At 42.7% G+C, this 19,715-nt stretch overlaps 2 protein-coding genes across 3 annotated transcripts in view; one reads left to right on the top strand and one right to left on the bottom strand.

Annotated features, from left to right (window-relative positions):
- Nucleotides 1-466: 466 nt before the first annotated feature.
- LOC138976116 (nucleolar complex protein 4 homolog) lies at nucleotides 467-17,163 on the top strand. 2 transcript variants are annotated; one of them, XM_070348941.1, is made up of 13 exons: nucleotides 467-626; nucleotides 1,415-1,526; nucleotides 2,350-2,453; nucleotides 7,252-7,356; nucleotides 7,689-7,829; nucleotides 8,727-8,832; nucleotides 9,980-10,068; nucleotides 10,425-10,536; nucleotides 11,582-11,642; nucleotides 12,337-12,447; nucleotides 13,066-13,306; nucleotides 14,691-14,801; nucleotides 16,974-17,163. In XM_070348941.1, exons 1-13 carry the CDS (start codon nucleotides 492-494, stop codon nucleotides 17,082-17,084), a joined length of 1,539 nt encoding a protein of 512 aa, XP_070205042.1. In that variant the 5' UTR covers nucleotides 467-491; the 3' UTR covers nucleotides 17,085-17,163. The 2 variants fall into 2 exon arrangements, with proteins under 2 accessions (XP_070205042.1, XP_070205043.1); XM_070348942.1 differs by having other exon boundaries at nucleotides 477-588.
- Nucleotides 17,164-17,298: 135 nt separating this feature from the next.
- LOC138976113 (putative RNA-binding protein EEED8.10) overlaps nucleotides 17,299-19,715 on the bottom strand; it is a 52,875-nt gene continuing 50,458 nt past the window's right edge. Inside the window, exon 21 of the mRNA XM_070348937.1 lies at nucleotides 17,299-18,259. Coding sequence (XP_070205038.1) covers nucleotides 18,165-18,259 — 95 coding nt within the window. The 3' untranslated portion in view covers nucleotides 17,299-18,164. The remainder of the gene's footprint in view (nucleotides 18,260-19,715) is intronic.

Here is a 19,715-nt window from a genome sequence, read left to right as displayed (position 1 = left end):
TCTGGGAAGGCTCCTGAAAATGTTTCGCGTAATATGATTGGATACCTATTCCCTCATGGACACAAATGAGAGCGTATCAAATCCAATATATTTAGGATGCTCTTTTAGCATTATGAGTACATAATGCCTCTCTGTGTTGATTTTTAATACTAAACAATTTAACTCTTAGGAGATTTGCATTCAATATTACTTTTGTCAGAAAAACATTGCCATTAATCCTGCGGAAGTAGACGCTCCTTCGTCACTAACAATGCTATTTTCCTACGTACTTCTGCAGTTTATTGAATCCTTTGCATAATTTGCAATTTATACAATTCAGATAATGCAAAGAATAAAAGTCAGTTGATAATAAAAGCTCATATCAATCATAAGTAAAAGAAGAAGAAGAAATCGTTGGCATGATTAGACAAAAGCGTATGAATACAAAGCCCGGAGGAAGCCGAAACAAAATGTAATCTCAATTTTCATTGGCTCCGATATTGTTGTCTGATATGACTGTAGAGTCCACTAAAATAATCATGAAATCAAACAAAGACAAAATTTCGGAGATAAAATTGAAGACTAAAAAGTGCCTTGATGACAAAAAAGGTGTCAATGCGATCATTGATATTCTCTGTTACAGCCAGGTAAACGTAGGAGAACTGTAAACAAAAAGCTAAACAACTCGTCGTGAACCACGTGGCTTTTCTGAAGTCAAAACAATCTCTCTCTCTCTCTCTCTCTCTCTCTCTCTCTCTGTTGTTGCAAAGTAAACAACGCATGTATGAAACATTGTATTATATTCTTGGATACAGTGTCCAAACATTGACAAATCCCTTCAGGTGCCAACCACTTGTCCAGATGCTTGCTTGCCTTTATTTTGCTGAAGCTAATTCATCTCTCTTTCTCTCTCTCTCTCTCTCTCTCTCTCTCTCTCTCTCTTTGTTGTTGCAAAAGGAACCACGCGTGTATAGTTATAGGAATTAGCATTATATTCTTGGATACTGTGTCCAAACATCGTCAAATCTCTCCAGGTACCATTAGTACCAATCACTTATCCAGATAGTGCGAGAATATCTTTTCTGCATTTATTACCACTTCTGGGATCTGGATCTGGATGCCCACTAGTTGGTCCTGGGGTGTACAACATGAGCCGATTTTGGCTATGCTGATGGGGTTTGTTTGTCTCCATTTCTAGTCAAGGCACAGACCTTCACACATACACCATAATGTTCAGGCCATGATTTTTCCATGGAATATTTGTGCAAGTTTGAATATGACGCATTATTACTAATAATATTAGAGTTTCTGTATGTTGAAAAGAAAAGAGTGATTACTTTTTTGTTATACAGTTCACTTATGAGCAGATTGCAAGATCATCTTGAACTTGAAGGGAGATATGTTGCATAAAGTTTTTGTTGATTGCAATTTGCAGGAGGATGACGCATCAGTTGCCATTGTCGCTGTCCGGGCCTTGCAACAGATCTTTGCTCGGTTGCTGTCGGTTGGGGAAATGGTCATTGACACAATGCCCGACAAAGAAGAAGGTAATTTTCCAGATCTTTTGGTAAAAACTAATAGCGTTTGTGAATTTCCTTTCATTATTAGACTTCCACCTTCAAAAGGCCTGGTTTTCTCTATTTTCTTTTTAAATTTTAGGTTTTACAAGGGGTTGGGGGGGGGGGGGGCGGTATTACCTGAAGTTTTGACAAGAATTAAAATGTTACTGTTTGCAGCAATTTGAAACAAATAGACTGCTAACAAAAACATTCCAAAATCAAGAATCAAAACACACCGAGATTAGTAGTATAGTACCATGCAGTTACAGGGATGGACAAATTGTCCGCCCAATCGCCAGGTGCGAGTAAAAATTTCGCCGGGCTAGTAGAAACCGCCCGGCTGGCCAGTGAAAATTCTTGTCAAATGTACAACTTTTGGTTGTACTATCGAGTTTTACTTTTAAAGCCATATAAACACTGCAGATGCAGCAACTTCTGTCGTCTGCAAAATCATCTCCATGTTCTAGTGAAACAAAAACGAGGCTCTTGTGTGTGTTACCGCTGTTTTAATTGTGTCAAGAAATCTTAACATTTATAATTTGTTCTGTGGTATGTACCGGGCCAGTGACAGTTCTGGCGGGCTAGTGACTTTCTTGAAACTACTCGCCCGGCTGGCGAGTTAACATTTTGAGATTTGGCCATCCCTGCAGTTACCAATACTTTTTTTGGTCTGTTTTGTATCTTTTTTGGTCACTTTATTAGTTTATACACCTATAGAAAGGAAGTTCTTGTAAATGTTTTGTTTTGTCTATTATTAAGTCTACCATAAACTTAAACTCTTTCGTTTGTTTTTTATTCCGAATGTGAGCAGATTTGACAAAGGGGGAAAAAGTGTCTGTGTGGCTGCGAGAGCAGTACAAGACTGCTTGTGATGCCTTGGTGGAAAAACTAGACAACGCTGATGCTAAGCTGCAGGTTAGTAACAGTTTGTCTTTCACGTTTCAATCATTCTTCTTCTTCTTTTCGATCGCCGATCACACTTGGAGTCCAGATCTTGAGATATAATTAGTGGTCCTCTGCAGCGCAGCCACTGGCCCGTACAGCTTGTTGTGCAGGGACTCCGGCAATGGCCAGATTTCCTCTCTCAGCACCTGGTGGTTCCTGCAGTCTCGTAGGATGTGGGCCGTGTCCTGCTCTGCTTCTCCACAAGAACACATGGGGGAGGGCACAACATGCAGCTTCCCGTGGAGATGCTGGTTAAGTCTGTTGTGTCCCGTTCTCAGGCGGAAGATGACCACCTGCTGTGGTCTGGATAGCAGGTGGTAGCTGTCCTGTGGCTGGGGCGTCCTGTGTAGAGACTTAATGATGGTCTTCATCTCTGTCAGGCTCACAGGGTTGTTCTCTTGCTCATCTTCTGCACCCAGGTTTGCCATCCTGTCCGCCTCTTCGTTTCCTTGTACACCACAGTGGGAGGGGATCCATTGCAGTACTGTCCTCAGGCTCTTGATGTTGTGTAGAGCGTGTTCCAGCTGAGGCAGTTTGCTACTGGTCATTGCTTGTAGTACTGACAGAGCGTCAGTCAGGAAGACCACCTGGTTGTCATGGTTGACTCTGTCGTTGATGGTGTATGCTGCATGGATCAGTGCTTGTACCTCAGCTCTGTAGTTTGTACAGTGGAGGCCTGTTGGTATAGCCTCTGCTTGCCTCTCTCCACTGGGGTACTGGTCATACACCCCTGCTCCTCCATTTTTGACGGCCTCTGTGGCTGACCCATCAGTATACACCCGTATCCATGCTTCTTGGGGGTACCTTTCTTCAAGCATGGCAAGAGTCAGGGCTTTTTTCGTCGCATTGCTCTGCTCGTCCTTTGTTGTGAGGTAGGGGACACTGGTCTGTATGTCCAGGTTTCCTTGTCTGTCTTCCCAGGGAGGGGCGTCAAGGGAGAAAGATGGTGGCTCCACTAGCTCTGGCATCTCTGTCTGATGTTTCTTCTGCAGAGCCCTTGCCTCCAGAGCAAAGCTCGATCTTTTCAGCCTGCCAAAGGACATCTTCTTGAGTCTGTCACTCATTGGATGGTCATGAGTGCACTGGTACTTGGTGGCTTGTACCATTGTTTTGCAGTCTCGCCTTTTGCTCAGTGGAGGAATGCCAGTCACCTGTTCCATCTTCTGTATGGGTGTTGATTTCATTGCGCCCGTGATGATTCTCAGCGCTTGGTTCTGTACTTTGTCTAGGGCCTGCTGGTGTGTCTTGGCTGCTGTTGCCCAAGAGCTTGATCCGTACTCGAGGTGCGGTCGTACAGTCCCCTGGTAGACTGTTTTCAGGATCTTCTCGTTTGCACCCCAGTGTGATCCTGCCAGCTTCCGCATGATGTTTAGTTTTCTCCTGGCCTTTCCCTCTGCATTCATGATGTGTTGTTTCCAGGTCATGCGCTTGTCATAGGTGACCCCCAGGTATGTTTGCTGGTCTTCAAATTTCAGGGGTGTGTCCCCCAAGGTCAGTTTGCCAGGTGTCGCTTTGGCAGAGAGTGTGAAGAGAGTGGCAGTGGTCTTCTCCCTGTTGATGGTCACACACCAGTCTTCCGCCCACGCTGCAACCTTTCCTAGGGCAAGTTGCATCCTGTAGGTTGCTGTGGTTGCATACTCTTCCGAGCACCAGAGAACAAGGTCATCAGCATACAGTGCCGCTTGGACTCCTTTGGGCAACTCTGGTACCAGGTCGTTAATGAAGAGTATGAATAGCGTGGGGGAGAGTACTCCTCCCTGTGGAACTCCTTGGCATAGTAGCACCTTTCGGCCACAGTGACCGTCCACCAGCACTCTGGCCTTTCGGTTGTGCAGGTACGACTTGGTCCACTGGTACATGTTGCCTTTGACGCCGGAACGTAGGAGCTTCACAAGGAGTCCATCTTTCCAGACCTTGTCGAAGGCCTTCTGCAGGTCAATGAAGGTGGCCAGGGTGACCTTCTGGGCCTGGTAAGCATCCTCTATGACCTGGCTAAGGTGTGTTGTCTGGTCCTCCGTACTTCTGTGCTGTCGGAAGCCGGCTTGTTCTGGGACGATGATGCTTTCTGATTCCAGGTACAGCTGCAGGCGCTGGTTGACAATACGCTCCATGGTTTTGCATACGCAGCTTGTCAGGCTGATGGGTCGGTAGCTCAGGGTTTTGGTCTTGTTTTTCCCTTTCTTTAAAACTGGGATCATCCTGGCTTCCTTCCAGCACTGAGGTACCTGTCCCTGTCTCCAGCTGAGGTTGAAGATGCCCAGTAGTTTCTGGAGGGCCGAGTTGCCTATGTGTTGCAACATCTCATTCGTAATGTTGTCTGGACCTGGAGACTTCTTCTTTTTGAGCTTCTTGATGGCATTCTTCAGCTCGGCCATGGTGATGTCTTGTTGCATGGCATCCTGTACGTTTCTTTCTGTTCTTTCTCTAATTTCTGTTCTGATTTCCTTTTGTAGAGGCAGGGGTATGGTGGTGTCGCTTTCTCCCCGATATGCTTGGGCGAAAGCATTGGCAGCGGCTTTTCCAGTGAGTGTTCTTCCTTCCTCCTCCAGGGTGATCTCCTGTCCCTTGTTGCCCTCTTCATTCAGTGCTCTTGTAAGTTTCCAGAGCTTTGTTGTGTCTTTTTCCATATTCAGCCCTGCCGTCTTTTCTCTCCAGCCTCTTCTCTTGCACTCTAGCTTTGTCTTCAGATGTTTTGCTTTGCTTTCTTGGAGTTTGATGTTGTTCTCCTGGCTAGGGTTCGTCTCTGCCTCTTCTCTCATTCTTGTGAGTGCATCGTGCGTCTTCTGCAGCTCATCGGACCAGTATGGGATGTAGTCCTTCCTCACTCCACGTGGGATGCTGTCCTTGGCTGCCTGGATTATGCTAGCATTGAACTCCTTTATCACGTTGTTGATGTTTCTCCCCTCTGTTTCTATGGCTCTGGTCAGTTCATTTGTTCGTATGTTGAACAGTCCCCACTTTGCCTTTTTGTAGTTCCATCTCGGGTGTTGTGGATGCTCAGATGCTGAGTCTCTACTGATGGTAAGGAGAACTGGGCGATGGTCGCTTCCACCCAGCTGTTCATCCACTTTTCTTGAGATGGTTTTGTGGATGTCATCCGTGCACAATGCCAGGTCTGGTGTTGTTGTTGAGTGCCAGCGGCGCGAGTAGAAGGTAGACGGATCTGTGGGGTCGTTGACAAGGATCAGGTGGTTGTCGTCCTGCCAAGATTCAATGTCTTCTCCTCGCCTGTCTAGTGTTTTATATCCCCAACTCTGGGACTGGCTGTTAAAGTCTCCAGCGATGAGGAAGCCGCTGTCAGGGACCTGGATTGTGTCAAGCGACAGCATCTTGTCGTTGGGGCAGTAGTAGTTGACGATGTTCATCTTGCTGTCATTGGTCGTTATCTTGACTTCTATGTACTCTACTTCTTCCATGTATCTGTTGGTTTCACTGGCATTTATGTTGTTCCTGACCAGAGTCATCACTCCTCCTTTCTTCCTCCCTTGTCGGTCACTCCTGAACACCTGGTACCCTCGGATCTTAAAGGGCTTCCCTTCTTGCAGGTGTGTTTCCTGAATGCAGCAGATGTTGATGCTGTTTTCATAGAGGAAGTGCTCTAATTCTTCCTTCTTATTGGATACCCCCTCTGCATTCCAATGCATGATGTTAATAGTGGGGTTGTCCTTGGCTCTGCTGTTTTTCCGGCCAGTCGCTTTCCTTTCTCGTCCCCTGGCTCCACAAGACGAGATGAAGGGACCTCCAGTAGCTGAGGGTGGACTCCTTTGAGGCGCGGAGCCCGGCGCTGCACCTGCCTGGTGGATCCTCACAGGGCGAGCACCATTACTGTCAATTCTGTCTCCAAGTGTCATAATGGCAGTTGATGCATAGTGTTGTGGTTTGTTGGAGTGCGCCGTGCGGCCCAACACATACGTCTTCAGCACTCGAGGTTTCTGTCAGGGTTACCTCACCCTTAGCTCATGGCCCAAGGACCTGCCCTGTGAGCACAAGGTTGGTCCATATTAGTCTGGCCTCTACCTTTCGACCTGTCCAGCTTGGGAAGCCCTTCCAGGAGTTTACGCTCCCGCTGGCATAGCTCTTAGGGTCACCGAGACACACAAACCACCACACCACGTTAAGGAATGGACCATGTGGTGGTTTCAATCATTCATGGTTAAGTCAGTGTGCACTTTTACTATTTTGTAAAATTTTGTGAAAGCAGACTGCTAAACTGTAATTAAAGTTATCTTGCAGTCAACTGGAGAAATGATTATCATTTGTAAATTGTATGCGATAGTTTCTGGATTTTTTGCAATCTAGGCGCATAAGACCAATTCAGATCGATGGCAATGGGTCTTTTGAGGAGTCGATCAGTAAGTCCAAATCACTACAATTTTAACAACCACAACCAGTGTTGTCAAATCTAATCAGTCAGTCGACGCCCTGGACCATGTATAAGTCAGTTTTCTGACATTTTGTTGGGTCATTGACCAAAAATCGACTCTCTAGCCATTCCCTGCACACGCGCCCAAGATCAAATAAAAAAAACAACACTCTCAGTCTAACTTACTCTATTACAATTTACACATGTCGTATGCATTTAGAGCGCTTATTTCCCTTTGTTTATCAGATCTCAAAGATCAAATACACATAAAAAAGATCCTGTATTCCATGTCAGAGTTTGGTGGGTTTACAAACACCGTCAAGAGACTGATTCTGGAGGCCACTCTCATGTTATTTCGTCAAGCACAGGTGCTGTTATGTAATTACTGTATATTGGTTTGTGCAGGAAGCATCCCTGGTGGCCTTGCTGAAGTTTGTGGAGCAGGAAGGTCAGAGACCACTGGACAAGCCTGCTGCTGGACAGCTCAGCTTCCCTTACACACTGCTACAGGTCAGGGTGGAGAGAGAAAGTGTGTGTGTTTGTGCGTGAGAGAGAAAGTGTATGAAGTGGGGGGTGAGACTGAGAGAGAGGAAAAGTGTACTGTGAGAGAGAGTGAAAGTGTGTGGAAAAGTGTACGTGTGAGAAAGAGAGAGAGAGAAAGTGTATGTGGGTGGGGTGCTTGTGAGTGTTGGGAGAGGGTGGATGGATAGGGAGAGTAACTATGTCTTTGTGCATGCCTCCATATGAGGTCATAGGCACTGGTCAAATCACATGGGAATAAAATGCCCATGCTTATATGCACATGTTGGGTGGTTTTTTTACGTTGGTTTTCTCTTTTACAGTCAGTTGTGGAGAAGTTGTTGTCGAAGACAGACAACATGGAAGCCTTGATTCTGAGACTGAGTGAGGTGATGGAGCATGATGACGTGCGCTTCTTTCTCATGAAGGCAATCAAACAAGAGCTGGGAAAAACGCCCACAAAGGTACATTATTTTTCCCTCTTACAAAGCATGTTGCTTGCAATAAGTGAAACTATACATGTGACTAAGAGTAAGACCAATTTCATTGCACCAACTTTTTCTCATTTGCAGACTTCACTACTCTTAATCGGTATACCAAAATGTATGACAAAAATCAAATGCGAGGAGCAGTAGTAACATTAACAGAAGGGAAGCAGCTGTACGTTGTAAACTCAGATGTGACAAGGGGCATTGGGCTCATGGATAAGACACCGGCATCCAATGTGGAAGGTTTAGTGTTCAAATCTCGGCCATACTTGGCAGGTTAAAGATATCCCGGATCAACTTATGGGCAGGACTTACTTACTTACTTACTCAGTTACTGCCGGTTAGCGGGTAGGGCAGCAACGAAGGACCTCCACTTATGTGCAGACCTGCTAGTGCCTTATCCCTCTACTTGTGTACAAGTAAGCACAAGACCAAATATGCACAGAAAAGATCCTGTAATCCATGTCAGAGTTCAGTGGGTTATACAACTTATAGAAATACGATAATAGCCAACATTGAAACAAGCGTGTGGCAGCCTAAATGGCAAGCTTAAAACGGTTCAGTGGGTTGTGGAAACATGAAAATACTAAGCATGAATCCTCCGAAATGGCGGGGTAAATACGGTCATGCACGTAAAAACCAACTCGTACAAAAAACATGAGTGTTACTGAAGTTTAAGCCCATTAAAGCAGAAGAAGAAATTAAATCAAATGCAGTTATTGTGCAGTACTTCACTTTTTTTTTCTTATTTCTTTTACAGAGCTTGGTAGTTTTACATTATGCACTTTTTAAACATTAAACCAAACATCTGTATATTTGTCTTGTAAGTAGTAGCTTTGATATTGGAAAATGTTCTTTTGAATCGTGTTTCAGGACAGAAATGAAGTGTTTCTGAGCAATGTGCTGTGCGCCCTGGAAAATCTGGAGTTCCCTGAATCTGATGGCAGTGAACCTCTCACAAAGTTCCTGGCTGTCTCGGGTATGCTTCATACTTGTGGTTACAAGCACATGCATAGATTTAAAAGCAAGGTTATTCAGTTTAATTCCTTTCATTTCATATTTTATCGTCCTGTTTGCTGGGAAGTTTGGGTCGCTTCATCCCAGTGAACACCCCCCGCGGGTTACGGGGAGTCCCATATTGGTTGGGACGAGAAAGAATTTACCCGATGCTAACCAGCATGTCGTAAGAGGCGACTAACGGATTCTGTTTCTCCTTTTACCCTTGTTAAGTGTTTCTTGTATAGAATATAGTCAATGTTTGTAAACATTTTAGTCAAGCAGTATGTAAGAAATGTTAAGTCCTTTGTACTGGAAACTTGCATTCTCCCAGTAAGGTAATATATTGTGCTACGTTGCAAGCCCCTGGAGCAAATTTTTGATTAGTGCTTTTGTGAACAAGAAACAATTGACAAGTGGCTCTATCCCCTCTCCCCCCTTTCCCCGTCGCGATATAACCTTCGTGGTTGAAAACGACGTTAAACACCAAATAAAGAAAGAAAGACTCCCTCCCTTTTAAGACCCTGTTTTCTGAGATGTTCTGTTGACGGGCGCTGTGGCGGGGTGGTAAGACGTCGGCCTCCTAATCGGAAGGTCGTGAGCTCGAATCCCGGCCGCGGCCGCCTGGTGGGTTAAGTGTGGAGGTTATTCCGATCTCCCAGGTCAACTTATGTGCAGACCTGCTTGTGCCTTAACCCCCTTAGTGTGCACACGCAAGCACAAGACCAAGTGCGCACGGAAAAGATCCTGTGATTCATGTCAGAGTTCGGTGGGTTATAGAAACACGAAAATACCCAGCATGCTTCCTCCGAGAGCGGCGTATGGCTGCCTAAATGGCGGGGTAAAAACGGTCATACACGTAAAAATCCACTCGTGCACAAACACGGGTGTACGTGGGAGTTTCAGCCCACGAACGCAGAAGAAGAAGAAGATGTTCTGTTCATAACCAGATTTATGGAGGTCTTAAAAGGGGGTTCCACTGTCTTGTGTTTGTTTTAAAGCCTGGCTGACTCCTTTCGCTTTCTTTAGTCTGCCTTTTCTCAACACAATTTCCGTCTTCTCCTTCAGTTAATGATGAAATGTCACTAGCATCAGTGATCATCCAAACTATTGCATTACTGTGTGTGCAGATGATAACGTGTCACAGCCCAAGTTGTCCTCCCTGGCAGAGCAAAAGAAGAGCTTCACTGCTTGCTGGATGGAGTTCCTCAGGTCAGAGGTGGGTCACACGTTTTCTACTTCTTGTTTAGCAAGAGATATATATACTTGACGACACTTGAACCAACTTTGCTGAGCAGTGTGCCTCTCAGCTATATTTTTCACAGATCAAGAGAACAATAGAAATGTACTCACCAGAAAGCAGCATCAAGAACAAATCAGTCAGTCTGTTTCATAACCATCCTAGTTGTAGCAGCTGGTATACAAATCACGATGCAGTGCAACTGCAGGGCTCCAACTTTACTGCAACTTTGTCAGTTGTGATTTATGACACACACACCCCTCCCCCAGAATGTCAGCAAATGGTTTGCCTTGCCAAGCACTGGGTAACTGTAAGCTGCTGTTTTTTTCCCACAGCTAACATCAGGGTTGTATCGACGTGTGCTGACCAAGCTGGATGAGAAGGTAGTGCCCTTCCTGTCCAGTCCTCTGGTCCTGGCCGACTTCCTCACGCAGTCCTACGACGTTGGTCAGTATACCTTTGACTCTGCTACAGTGGAACCCCCCCTTATTAAGACCCCCCAATTTAAGACTCCCTCCCTTTTAAGACCCCGTTTTCTCAGACTTTCTGTTTATAACCTCTGTAAATTTACTCCCGTTTAAACACCCCCTCCTCGTTAAGACCTGATTTTCTGAGATTTGTGCAGGTCTTAAGACTGAAACTGAAAGTAGCTTGTTCTTTGAAATGCTTCTTTGTATGTTTGATGAGGAAGGTTACTTGTTCTGTTTTACTTGTTATATGTTAGGACAAAAGCAGTGTTGTTCTCAGAATCATAGGGCAACAGTTCAGTTTGACCTAGATTGAAAAAATATCAATATATATCTATATATATAGGTCCAAATGTCCTGGATGCAAAAAAAGATTGTTCTGTCAGAACACCCACATTTCAAAACTGGGGGACAGTCAACTGGCCATGGTTCAGAACAATGCTTCAGATCAAAAAGCTATTTGTGACCCAAGACTAAGGTGTGAGAAAGGTGATTGTGATTGTCTAAGGTACTATAGTGGGTTGATGGGTTGGTTCTATGTAACCTTCACTCATTATTGTCCCATGATTGGCCGGTAGCTCAGTTGGTAGAGCACTGGACTTGCGATCCGCGGGTCAGGGGTTCGAATCTGGGCCGGTACAGACAGGGGTCAACTTTATGTGCAGACTCTTGAGACGGTATCCATGTTCAACCCCCCCTGTCACCACAGTGGCACGTAAAAGACCTCGGTCATTCTGCCATAAGTGCCGGTGGCTGATTACACCTAAACACGCACACACCTGGGTAGTGCAACTCTGTTGCTGCTAGCTTTCCACTGGGAGGAAGCGACCCGAATTTCCCAGCGATGGGACAATAAAGTAATGAAAATGAGGAACAAAAATGCTGAGCACGAACTTCGTCTTATTCTGCAGCTCAGATTGTGAATGTAGTGTGTGTGTGTTGGCTTTTCAATCTGTGTGTACTGGCTGTTTTGGGCTTGATTGATTTGGTGAGCGTTCATTCTGACAGCATTCTGTTTATTACAGGTGGTGCCATCAGCCTCTTGGCTCTCAACGGGATCTTCATTCTCATTCACAGATATAACCTGTAAGTATTTACTGGCCCATGGCTGTTGGTGTCGTTGTGGTTGTGGTTGTGGTTGTCAGCATTGTGAGAACCTTAACATGTGTTTGTACATTTCAAAACTAAAAGCTTCTGCAGGTTACAGCTTTTTCATCATAAGATTTATAACTACTAGTCTGCTTAAAAGTGTGTGATTCAAATGAGCAAGAAAAGGTGTATTTAACCATTTCTAGCGTGAACCAGAAACTTCCTTTATTTTACTGTTTTTCGTGTGAAAATACCAGAAAAAGAGATTATCAACCAGTCAGTCCTGCTAGCTGGCTTTGATTGTATATATTCAGGTTATCCCTAATCAAAATAATTCTAATGAGCTAGTGACTGCACTAAACTTCCTTTGATTTACTGGTTTTTGTGTGAAAATACCAGAAAAGAAATCATGAACCAGTCAGTCCTCCTAGCTGGCTTTGATTGTGTATATTCAGATTTTCCCTAATCAAATAAATCTAATGAGCTAGTGACTGTTTTATCCCCTTTCTTTTTTTACTCAAAGTACTCCCCCCTTTTTTTTTTTACTTAATACACTACTGGTTCACAAAGCAGCTAGGGTGGACACTGATTTAATGTTTGCATTGTCTTACTGTCCACACAGTGGGGTTTGTTCTGGTTGACCGTTACATGTATCCACATGTTTATTCACTGGCTTTATTGTATGTTGCAGAGATTATCCCGATTTCTACAAGAAGTTCTACACACTGTTTGAGCCACAGATCTTCCAGGCGAAATACAAAGCACGCTTCTTCCACCTGGCTGATCTCTTTCTTTCTTCCACGTAAGTGGCACATCATGGTTGACAAAATGAACTGTATTTCAGATTTTTCATTCTCCCTTTCTCTCTTTTTTTCTCTGTACTTTTCTTCCAGTGTGTGTGTCTGTGTTCCTTATTTATCCTTGTCTTATTCCCTTGTCTTTTAAGGGAGAAAAAATCAAGCTCTCCCACAGCTTAACACCCTCTGCAGCTAATTAGGTAGCAGCTGCCACAAGAAGAGGTATGGTACATGAAAAGCCTAACCTTCAGAGTTCATTAGTAATGTACTTTTGCTGTACATAAACCTAACCTTCACAGTTAATTCTTACTGTACTGTTCCTGTACATAAGAAGCCTATTCTTCACAGTTCATCACTTCTGCACCGTTTATGTACATAACACTACTGTACTGTTCCTGTACATACTAAGTCTAACCTGCAGAGTTCATCACTAATGTACTGTTTCTCTACATAGAAGCCTAACCTTCAGAGTTCATTAGTAACGTACTTTTGCTGTATATAGAAGCCTAACCTTCAGAGTTCATTAGTAATGTACTTTTGCTGAGTTCACCACGACTGTACTGTTCATGTACATAAGAAGCCTAACCTTCAGAGTTCATCTCTACTGTACTGTTTCATTGCAGACATTTACCCAGCTACCTGGTGGCTTCCTTCGTCAAGAGAATCGCTCGTTTGGCTCTCAGTGCGCCCCCTGCTGGGGCCCGGCTGTGTGTTGTCTTTGTGTATAACCTGATGGTACGTCATCCCAGCTGCGCTGTTTTGGCGCATCACCCAGACTACACGTGTAACACAGACCCTTTCCTGATGGAGGAACAAGACCCTGCCAAGACAAAAGCTATGGACAGCAGTTTGTGGGAAATCAAGGTAGGCTTGTTACTGTTTTTATGTTGTTACATGTAGCCTTGTAAGTCATCTGGTTGAAAGCTATGGAAAGCAGTTTGTGGGAAATCAAGGTAGGCTTGTTACTGTTTTCATGTTGTTACATGTAGCCTTGTAAGTCATCTGGTTGAAAGCTATGGAAAGCAGTTTGTGGGAAATCAAGGTAGGCTTGTTACTGTTTTTATGTTGTTACATGTAGCCTTGTAAGTCATCTGGCTGAAAGCTATGGAAAGCTGTTTGTGGGAAATCAAGGTTGGCTTGTTACTGTTTTTATGTTGTTACATGTAGCCTTGTAAGTCATCTGGTTGAAAGCTATGGAAAGCAGTTTGTGGGAAATCAAGGTAGGCTTGTGACTGTTTTTATGTTGTTACATGTAGCCTTGTAAGTCATCTGGTTGAAAGCTATGGAAAGCTGTTTGTGGGAAATCAAGGTTGGCTTGTTACTGTTTTCATGTTGTTACATGTAACATTGAAAGTCATCTGCTTGATCATGTTAGAAACAAACTTGTTTTCTTCCTCAATCACAAGTTACTGGAAAATTCTTTTACCAGCTATTAGTTAAGATTTATTGTGATCCAGTTTACTGTGTAATTTAATGTGATCCAATTTACTGTGTGATTTATTGTGATCCAGTTTACTGTGTGATTTAATGTGATCCAGTTTACTGTGTAATTTAATGTGATCCAGTTTACTGTGTAATTTATTGTGTGATGAGGCGAAAGAAAACGCGTCATTTTCTACTGCTAATATGATGAAGTCACCAAGATAAAAACAAATTCTCAAAATTCTTTGTCAGTTCCTTAGTAGCAGCAGAAGTGACAGAATTTACGTTTGCATTATCACGTCTTCTTGAAGTTCGCTTCTCTTTTGACGTCAGATAATTCACTTAGGAAGAGAGGGTCAAGAACAGACGTCTTCTGTTTTTCATTTTGTGTCGTTGATCATTAAGTTGTACAGTGGAACCCCCCTTTTAAGACCTCCACAAATCTGAAAAATTCTAATCTTAAAAAGGAGGGAGTCTTAAAATGGGGGTACATTTATAGAGGCTATGAACAGAAAGTCTGAATAAGTAAAGTCTTAAAAGGGGGGTGGTCTTAACACTTTCTACCCAACCTATGTTGACCAATATTTTTTTTAGCCGAGACCAGCTGTGCTGCAGCAGGTCACTCAGAATTGTAGTAACTGTGTATCAACACGCTGGAATGCAGGCGTTAGATGGACGTTACAGGAAGCGACTGAAGCTAACTAAGTCTGAGCAGATATATCCGTACCTTGTCAGATAGAGCCATATGAGTGTGTACGGATATATCCGCACCTGGGAGACAATGAGTTAAAAGGGGTGTTAGACTGTATTGTATTGTATGTTTCAGACACTACAGAGTCACTTTTCTCCCGAAGTGGCGCAGGAAGCCATGAAGATCAACCACCCCGTCACACAGGAACAAAAGCTAGCAGACTTCCTGGAAGTCTCCACAGAACAGGTACCTACATTTTACTTCTGGCGCTTTCATCTTCAGAGCTGCCAACTGCCACACTTTCAGCGTAGCATGCTACGTTTTAAGAGCAATTGCTACACCATGCTAAACATTGCTACGCTTAAACAAACAATCTTAAGCATGCAACAGTTCCCTCTTTTTTGTGAGTCCTGGTACTTCTTCTTCGTTCATGGGCTTAGACTCCCACGTTCACTCATGTTTTTATCACGAGTGGATTTTTACGTGTATGACCGTTTTTACCCCGCCGTTCAGGCAGCATACGCCGATTTCGGGGGAAGTCCTGGTACTCATTTCTGCTTCCCACTCCGTGTAGCGGTCACAAGATGGGTAAAAAAACAACATTGTGTACACTGGAAAGTGGCATTGCAGATACTCTCTAATTGGCATGTTATGTTCCTGCATTCTTACGAAACTTTATTAAAAATTTCTATTCTTGTGCAAGATGGCATAAATGCGGATGTGGGAATACATTTCAGAAAATGCTATACTTAAACAATGTTTGCTACGCTGACATTTTCAACAACAAAATCAATTCTACACTTGAGGCTTGACAAGGGTTGGCAGGTCTGCATCTTACTGTAGGTTATTTTGCACTTCATGGGTGTACGCATACCTTTCATGTGTCCGTGCATGTGCTTGTGTGTCTGTGGTTTACATAGTTTTCAAACCCCAAGTTTCAGTTAATAGCTGTGCTTGAAAATCTTGCACATTGTCTCATAGTCATATTGCTTCACATGTCTTTATGTTGCTCGCCTGATTACTATCATTGTACGACACCTTAATGAACTTGATAGAATTGACTTATTGGTTTGAAAGTCAAAATGTGATAAGTAATGTTTAACGCCCTCACGGTAAAACCATTAGGGGTTTGACCCTGACTTTAGACTGGGGGAAAAAAAGAGACAGAAAAAAAGAAAAAAACAAGTCGCGTAAGGCAAAATTACTACATTTAGTCAAGCTGTCGAACTCACAGAATAAAACTGAACGCACTGCATTTTTTCACCAAGACCGCATACTCAAAGTTTCGTCAGTCCACCGCTCGTGGCAAAGGCAGTGAAATCGACAAGCCAGAATAGTGCGGTAATGGTCGCGCTGAGCGGGATAGCACGCTATTCTGTACCTCTCTTCGTTTTAACTTTCTGAGCGTGTTTGTAATCCAAACATATCATATCTATATGTTTTTGGAATCAGAAACCGACAAGGAATAAGATGAAATTGTTTTTAAATCGATTCTTTCTTTCTTTATTTGGTGTTTAACGTCGTTTTCAACCGTTCAAGGTTATATCGCGACAGGGAAAGGGGGGGGGGGGGGGGGGGATGGGATAGAGCCACTTGTTAATTGTTTCTTGTTCACAAAAGCACTAATCAAAAAATTGCTCCAGGGGCTTGCAAAATGGTACAATATATGACCTTACTGGGAGAATGCAAGTTTCCAGTACAAAGGACTTAACATTTCTTACATACTGCTAGACTAAAATCTTTACCAACATTGACTATATTCTATACAAGAAACACTTAACAAGGGTAAAAGGAGAAACAGAATCCGTTAGTCGCCTCTTACGACATGCTGGGGAGCATCGGGTAAATTCTTCCCCCTAACCCACGGGGGTTTTTTAAATCGATTTCCAAAATTTTATTTTAATCATCATTTTTATATTTTTAATTTTCAGAGCTTGTTTTTAATCCGAATATAACATAATTAAATGTTTTTGGAATCAGAAAATGATGAAGAATAAGATGAACATAATTTTGAATCATTTTATATAAAAGAAAAATTAATTAAAATTTTAAGATTTTTAATGACCAAATTCATTAATTAATTTTTAAGCCTCCAAGCTGAAATGCAATACCAAAGTCCGGCTTTCATCAAAGATTGCTTGGCCAAAATTTCAATCAATTTGATTGAAAAATGAGGGTGTGACAGTGCCGCCTCAACTTTTACAAAAAGCCGGATATGACGTCATCAAAGACATTTATCGAAAAAATGGGAAAAAAACGTCTGGGGATATCATACCCAGGAACTCGCATGTTAACTTTCATAAAGATCGGTCCAGTAGTTTACTCTGTTGTGTTGTTCAGGTGTGCCTGTGTGTTCCTGATGCATAAATGTAGTTTTGTGACACAAAACTAATAGCACATGTGCCTGTGTTGTTCCAGATGATGGAACATGCCATGAAGAAGAAACCAACACAAGAGGTGCCCATCAATCACGAAAAACCCAAAGGACTCTTTGACAAAAATATACAGCGCTTCTTTACATTAGTTTGATGGCTGACAGGAGAGAGATGTGTGATTTTGAGTGACTGAGAGTGATGATTAAATCTGAATACAAGTCAGTGAATCAGAACAGTCTGTGTTTGTGAGTTTTTGTGTGTGTGTGTGTGTGCGTGTTCAGTTAAAATTCCAAAATCAGCTCTGCAAAGACTGAGCAAAAGCACTGAAGGGACTACTATTTACTCCACAGATAAAATATGACGTTCTATAAGATTCAAAAGACTACAAGAATAGTGATTCTTAATCAAAATCAAAACCACATGCACATTAAACTGTTGCAGGAGACGATAGTTTTGTTTCAAATTTTTTTTAAAGAATTGTATGCAACATGTTTTTCTTTTGTCCATGAGAAAAAGATGGTACATGTACTCCAAGTAAACGTCTCTTTTACAGTAGAGAGTGATATTTTCAAACTGTTATTTCTTTCTGTTGACGAGCTTATTCACAAAACATCCAGTTGTGGGCCCAGTACATGTAAAGGCTTGTGTAAATATCAGAAGTACAAACGTCTGCTCACAGCAATTTTAACAATTCGTTTCACATTTTATTCTTGTAATGTCACAAGAAAAAAGTTCATCAACAGTAATCATGTCATGGCTAAGATAGCATATTACACACACACTCACTCACACTGATCATCAACATATACAATCTCTGAGCTTGGTAGCTGCCAACTGATGTGATATAAGACACATAATATTGAAAATACATCAATTTTCTTATGGCACAAAACATAACAATCACTAAATTACCCTGTTGTCTGGTCAATATCAAAATGAAAGGAGAAAAAACAATGTCAGTGTTACAGCTGTAGGGACAAACTTATAAGTACATGTAGACTGACTCTCACTCTCTCTCTCTCACTCTCACTCTCTCTCTCTCTCTCTCTCTCTCTCTCTCTCACTCACTCTCAATTTCTCTCTCTCACTCACTTACTCTCTCACACTCTCTCTCACACTTTCTCTCACACTCTCTCTCACACACTCTCTCTCACACTCTCACACTCTCTCTCACACTCTCTCTCACACACTCTCTCACACTCTCTCACACACAGGCATACACCACTCATCAGCATCAAGACATTTCCCATCTCTCAAACTCCAAGGGGTCATCATTGTCAAGGAATTCATCGTAGTCCTCGTCAAAATCGCCAACATCCTGAAAGCGTCCTGGAACAAGAATACATACCCCTTGTCAGTAACCGCACAACCATTTCATTACTCATTTCCCATTACAGTGGATCCCCCCTTTTAAGACCCCCCAATTTAAGACTCCCTCCCTTTTAAGACTGTTTTCTCAGACTTTCTGTTTATAACCTCTGTAACGTTACCCCCATTTTAAGACCCCCTCCTTTTTAAAGGTCCTCGTCTACATTTTCTGACAGAAATTGAGATTTGACCGCTAAAATGTTTAATCCATTCACTAACACTTTCAAAAAAACACCCCCCTCCGATCAGAAAGGACGGAGCAAGTGTAGCCGTTTGAAAATTCATTGATGTATTCCATCGTAGTAAGATATCCTTATTTGGAACATAATCGTAGTAGGATATCCTTATTTGGAACATAATGTAAACCGGAAGTTTTCAAAGTGCTCAACCACCCAGAATTCCTAGCGGTGAGCAGCCGCTGGCTTGACGAAAGTTCTCTGGTAAGTTCTTTTTATCAATTATGCAATACATTCTTGTCGTATAAGACTTTTAAGTGGCTGCAAACAAGGCTTCATTATGCAACAAAACAGTTTCAAGCAATGTGTTTGCTCTGTTCACGTACTGTGTTCGTCATTCGTAGATTTTAAATCTTAGCCGAGTTGACGCATTTCAGGGAACCTCTCAAAAGTCAGATTTACGCTTTCAGCATTGCACATCACGGTACTTTGTTTTATGGCGGTTTACAAAGAGGCTCTGCTTAATGATTCGGTTCAGGAATTAAGGAGTCATCATAAAAATAAAGCAAAAGCATAGGTCTAACGCTAACTGAATGTTTCGAGAGGCACAGTTCCGACACAGTGACACACGTACACTGACAATGAAATCTAAAACGCTTGCAATCGATCTAAATTTGTATTTCTGCACACACAAAACATTTCGACTACAAAATAAGGATCGGAATAAAAAAAATAGTATTTTCCAACAAGAGTCCTTGATTTGTGTGCTTTCATTTATAATGAGTTTACGCCGGTAGACTACTACCCGCAACATCGATGTCAGAATCGCCATTGATTTTCCTGCAAGACTGACTAACAACTACAGATCTAACTGAATCAGTTGAATCAGAGATCTAGATTCTCCGGTCGAATCTTAGAATGCAGCTGGTTTTTATTTTTGTATTTCTTAGGTCTATATGTGTGTGCCGTATGTGTGTAAAATGTGCGTGTTTGTGTGTGTGTGTGTAAAATGTGCGTGCGTATGTCTGTAGATACTAGATGTGTGTGTTTGTGCGTGTGTGTGTGTGCATGTGTGTACGTAGATGCGTGCGTGCGTGCGTGTGTGAGTGTGTGTGTGTGTGTGTGTGTGACATTCACGTGGTAGTACGAGTGATTGAGTGAATCGGAGTATCTGTACGTGTTTGTTTTCTTATACCTGATCATGTTTTCTTATACCTGATCATGTTTTAGACGATCCATGT

The sequence above is a fragment of the Littorina saxatilis genome, linkage group LG9 (genome assembly GCF_037325665.1).
Source record: "Littorina saxatilis isolate snail1 linkage group LG9, US_GU_Lsax_2.0, whole genome shotgun sequence".
NCBI classification, from domain to species: Eukaryota; Metazoa; Mollusca; class Gastropoda; order Littorinimorpha; family Littorinidae; genus Littorina; species Littorina saxatilis.
The sequence above is the reverse complement of the archived record's forward strand: the minus strand, read 5'-3'. Positions and strand labels throughout refer to the sequence as shown.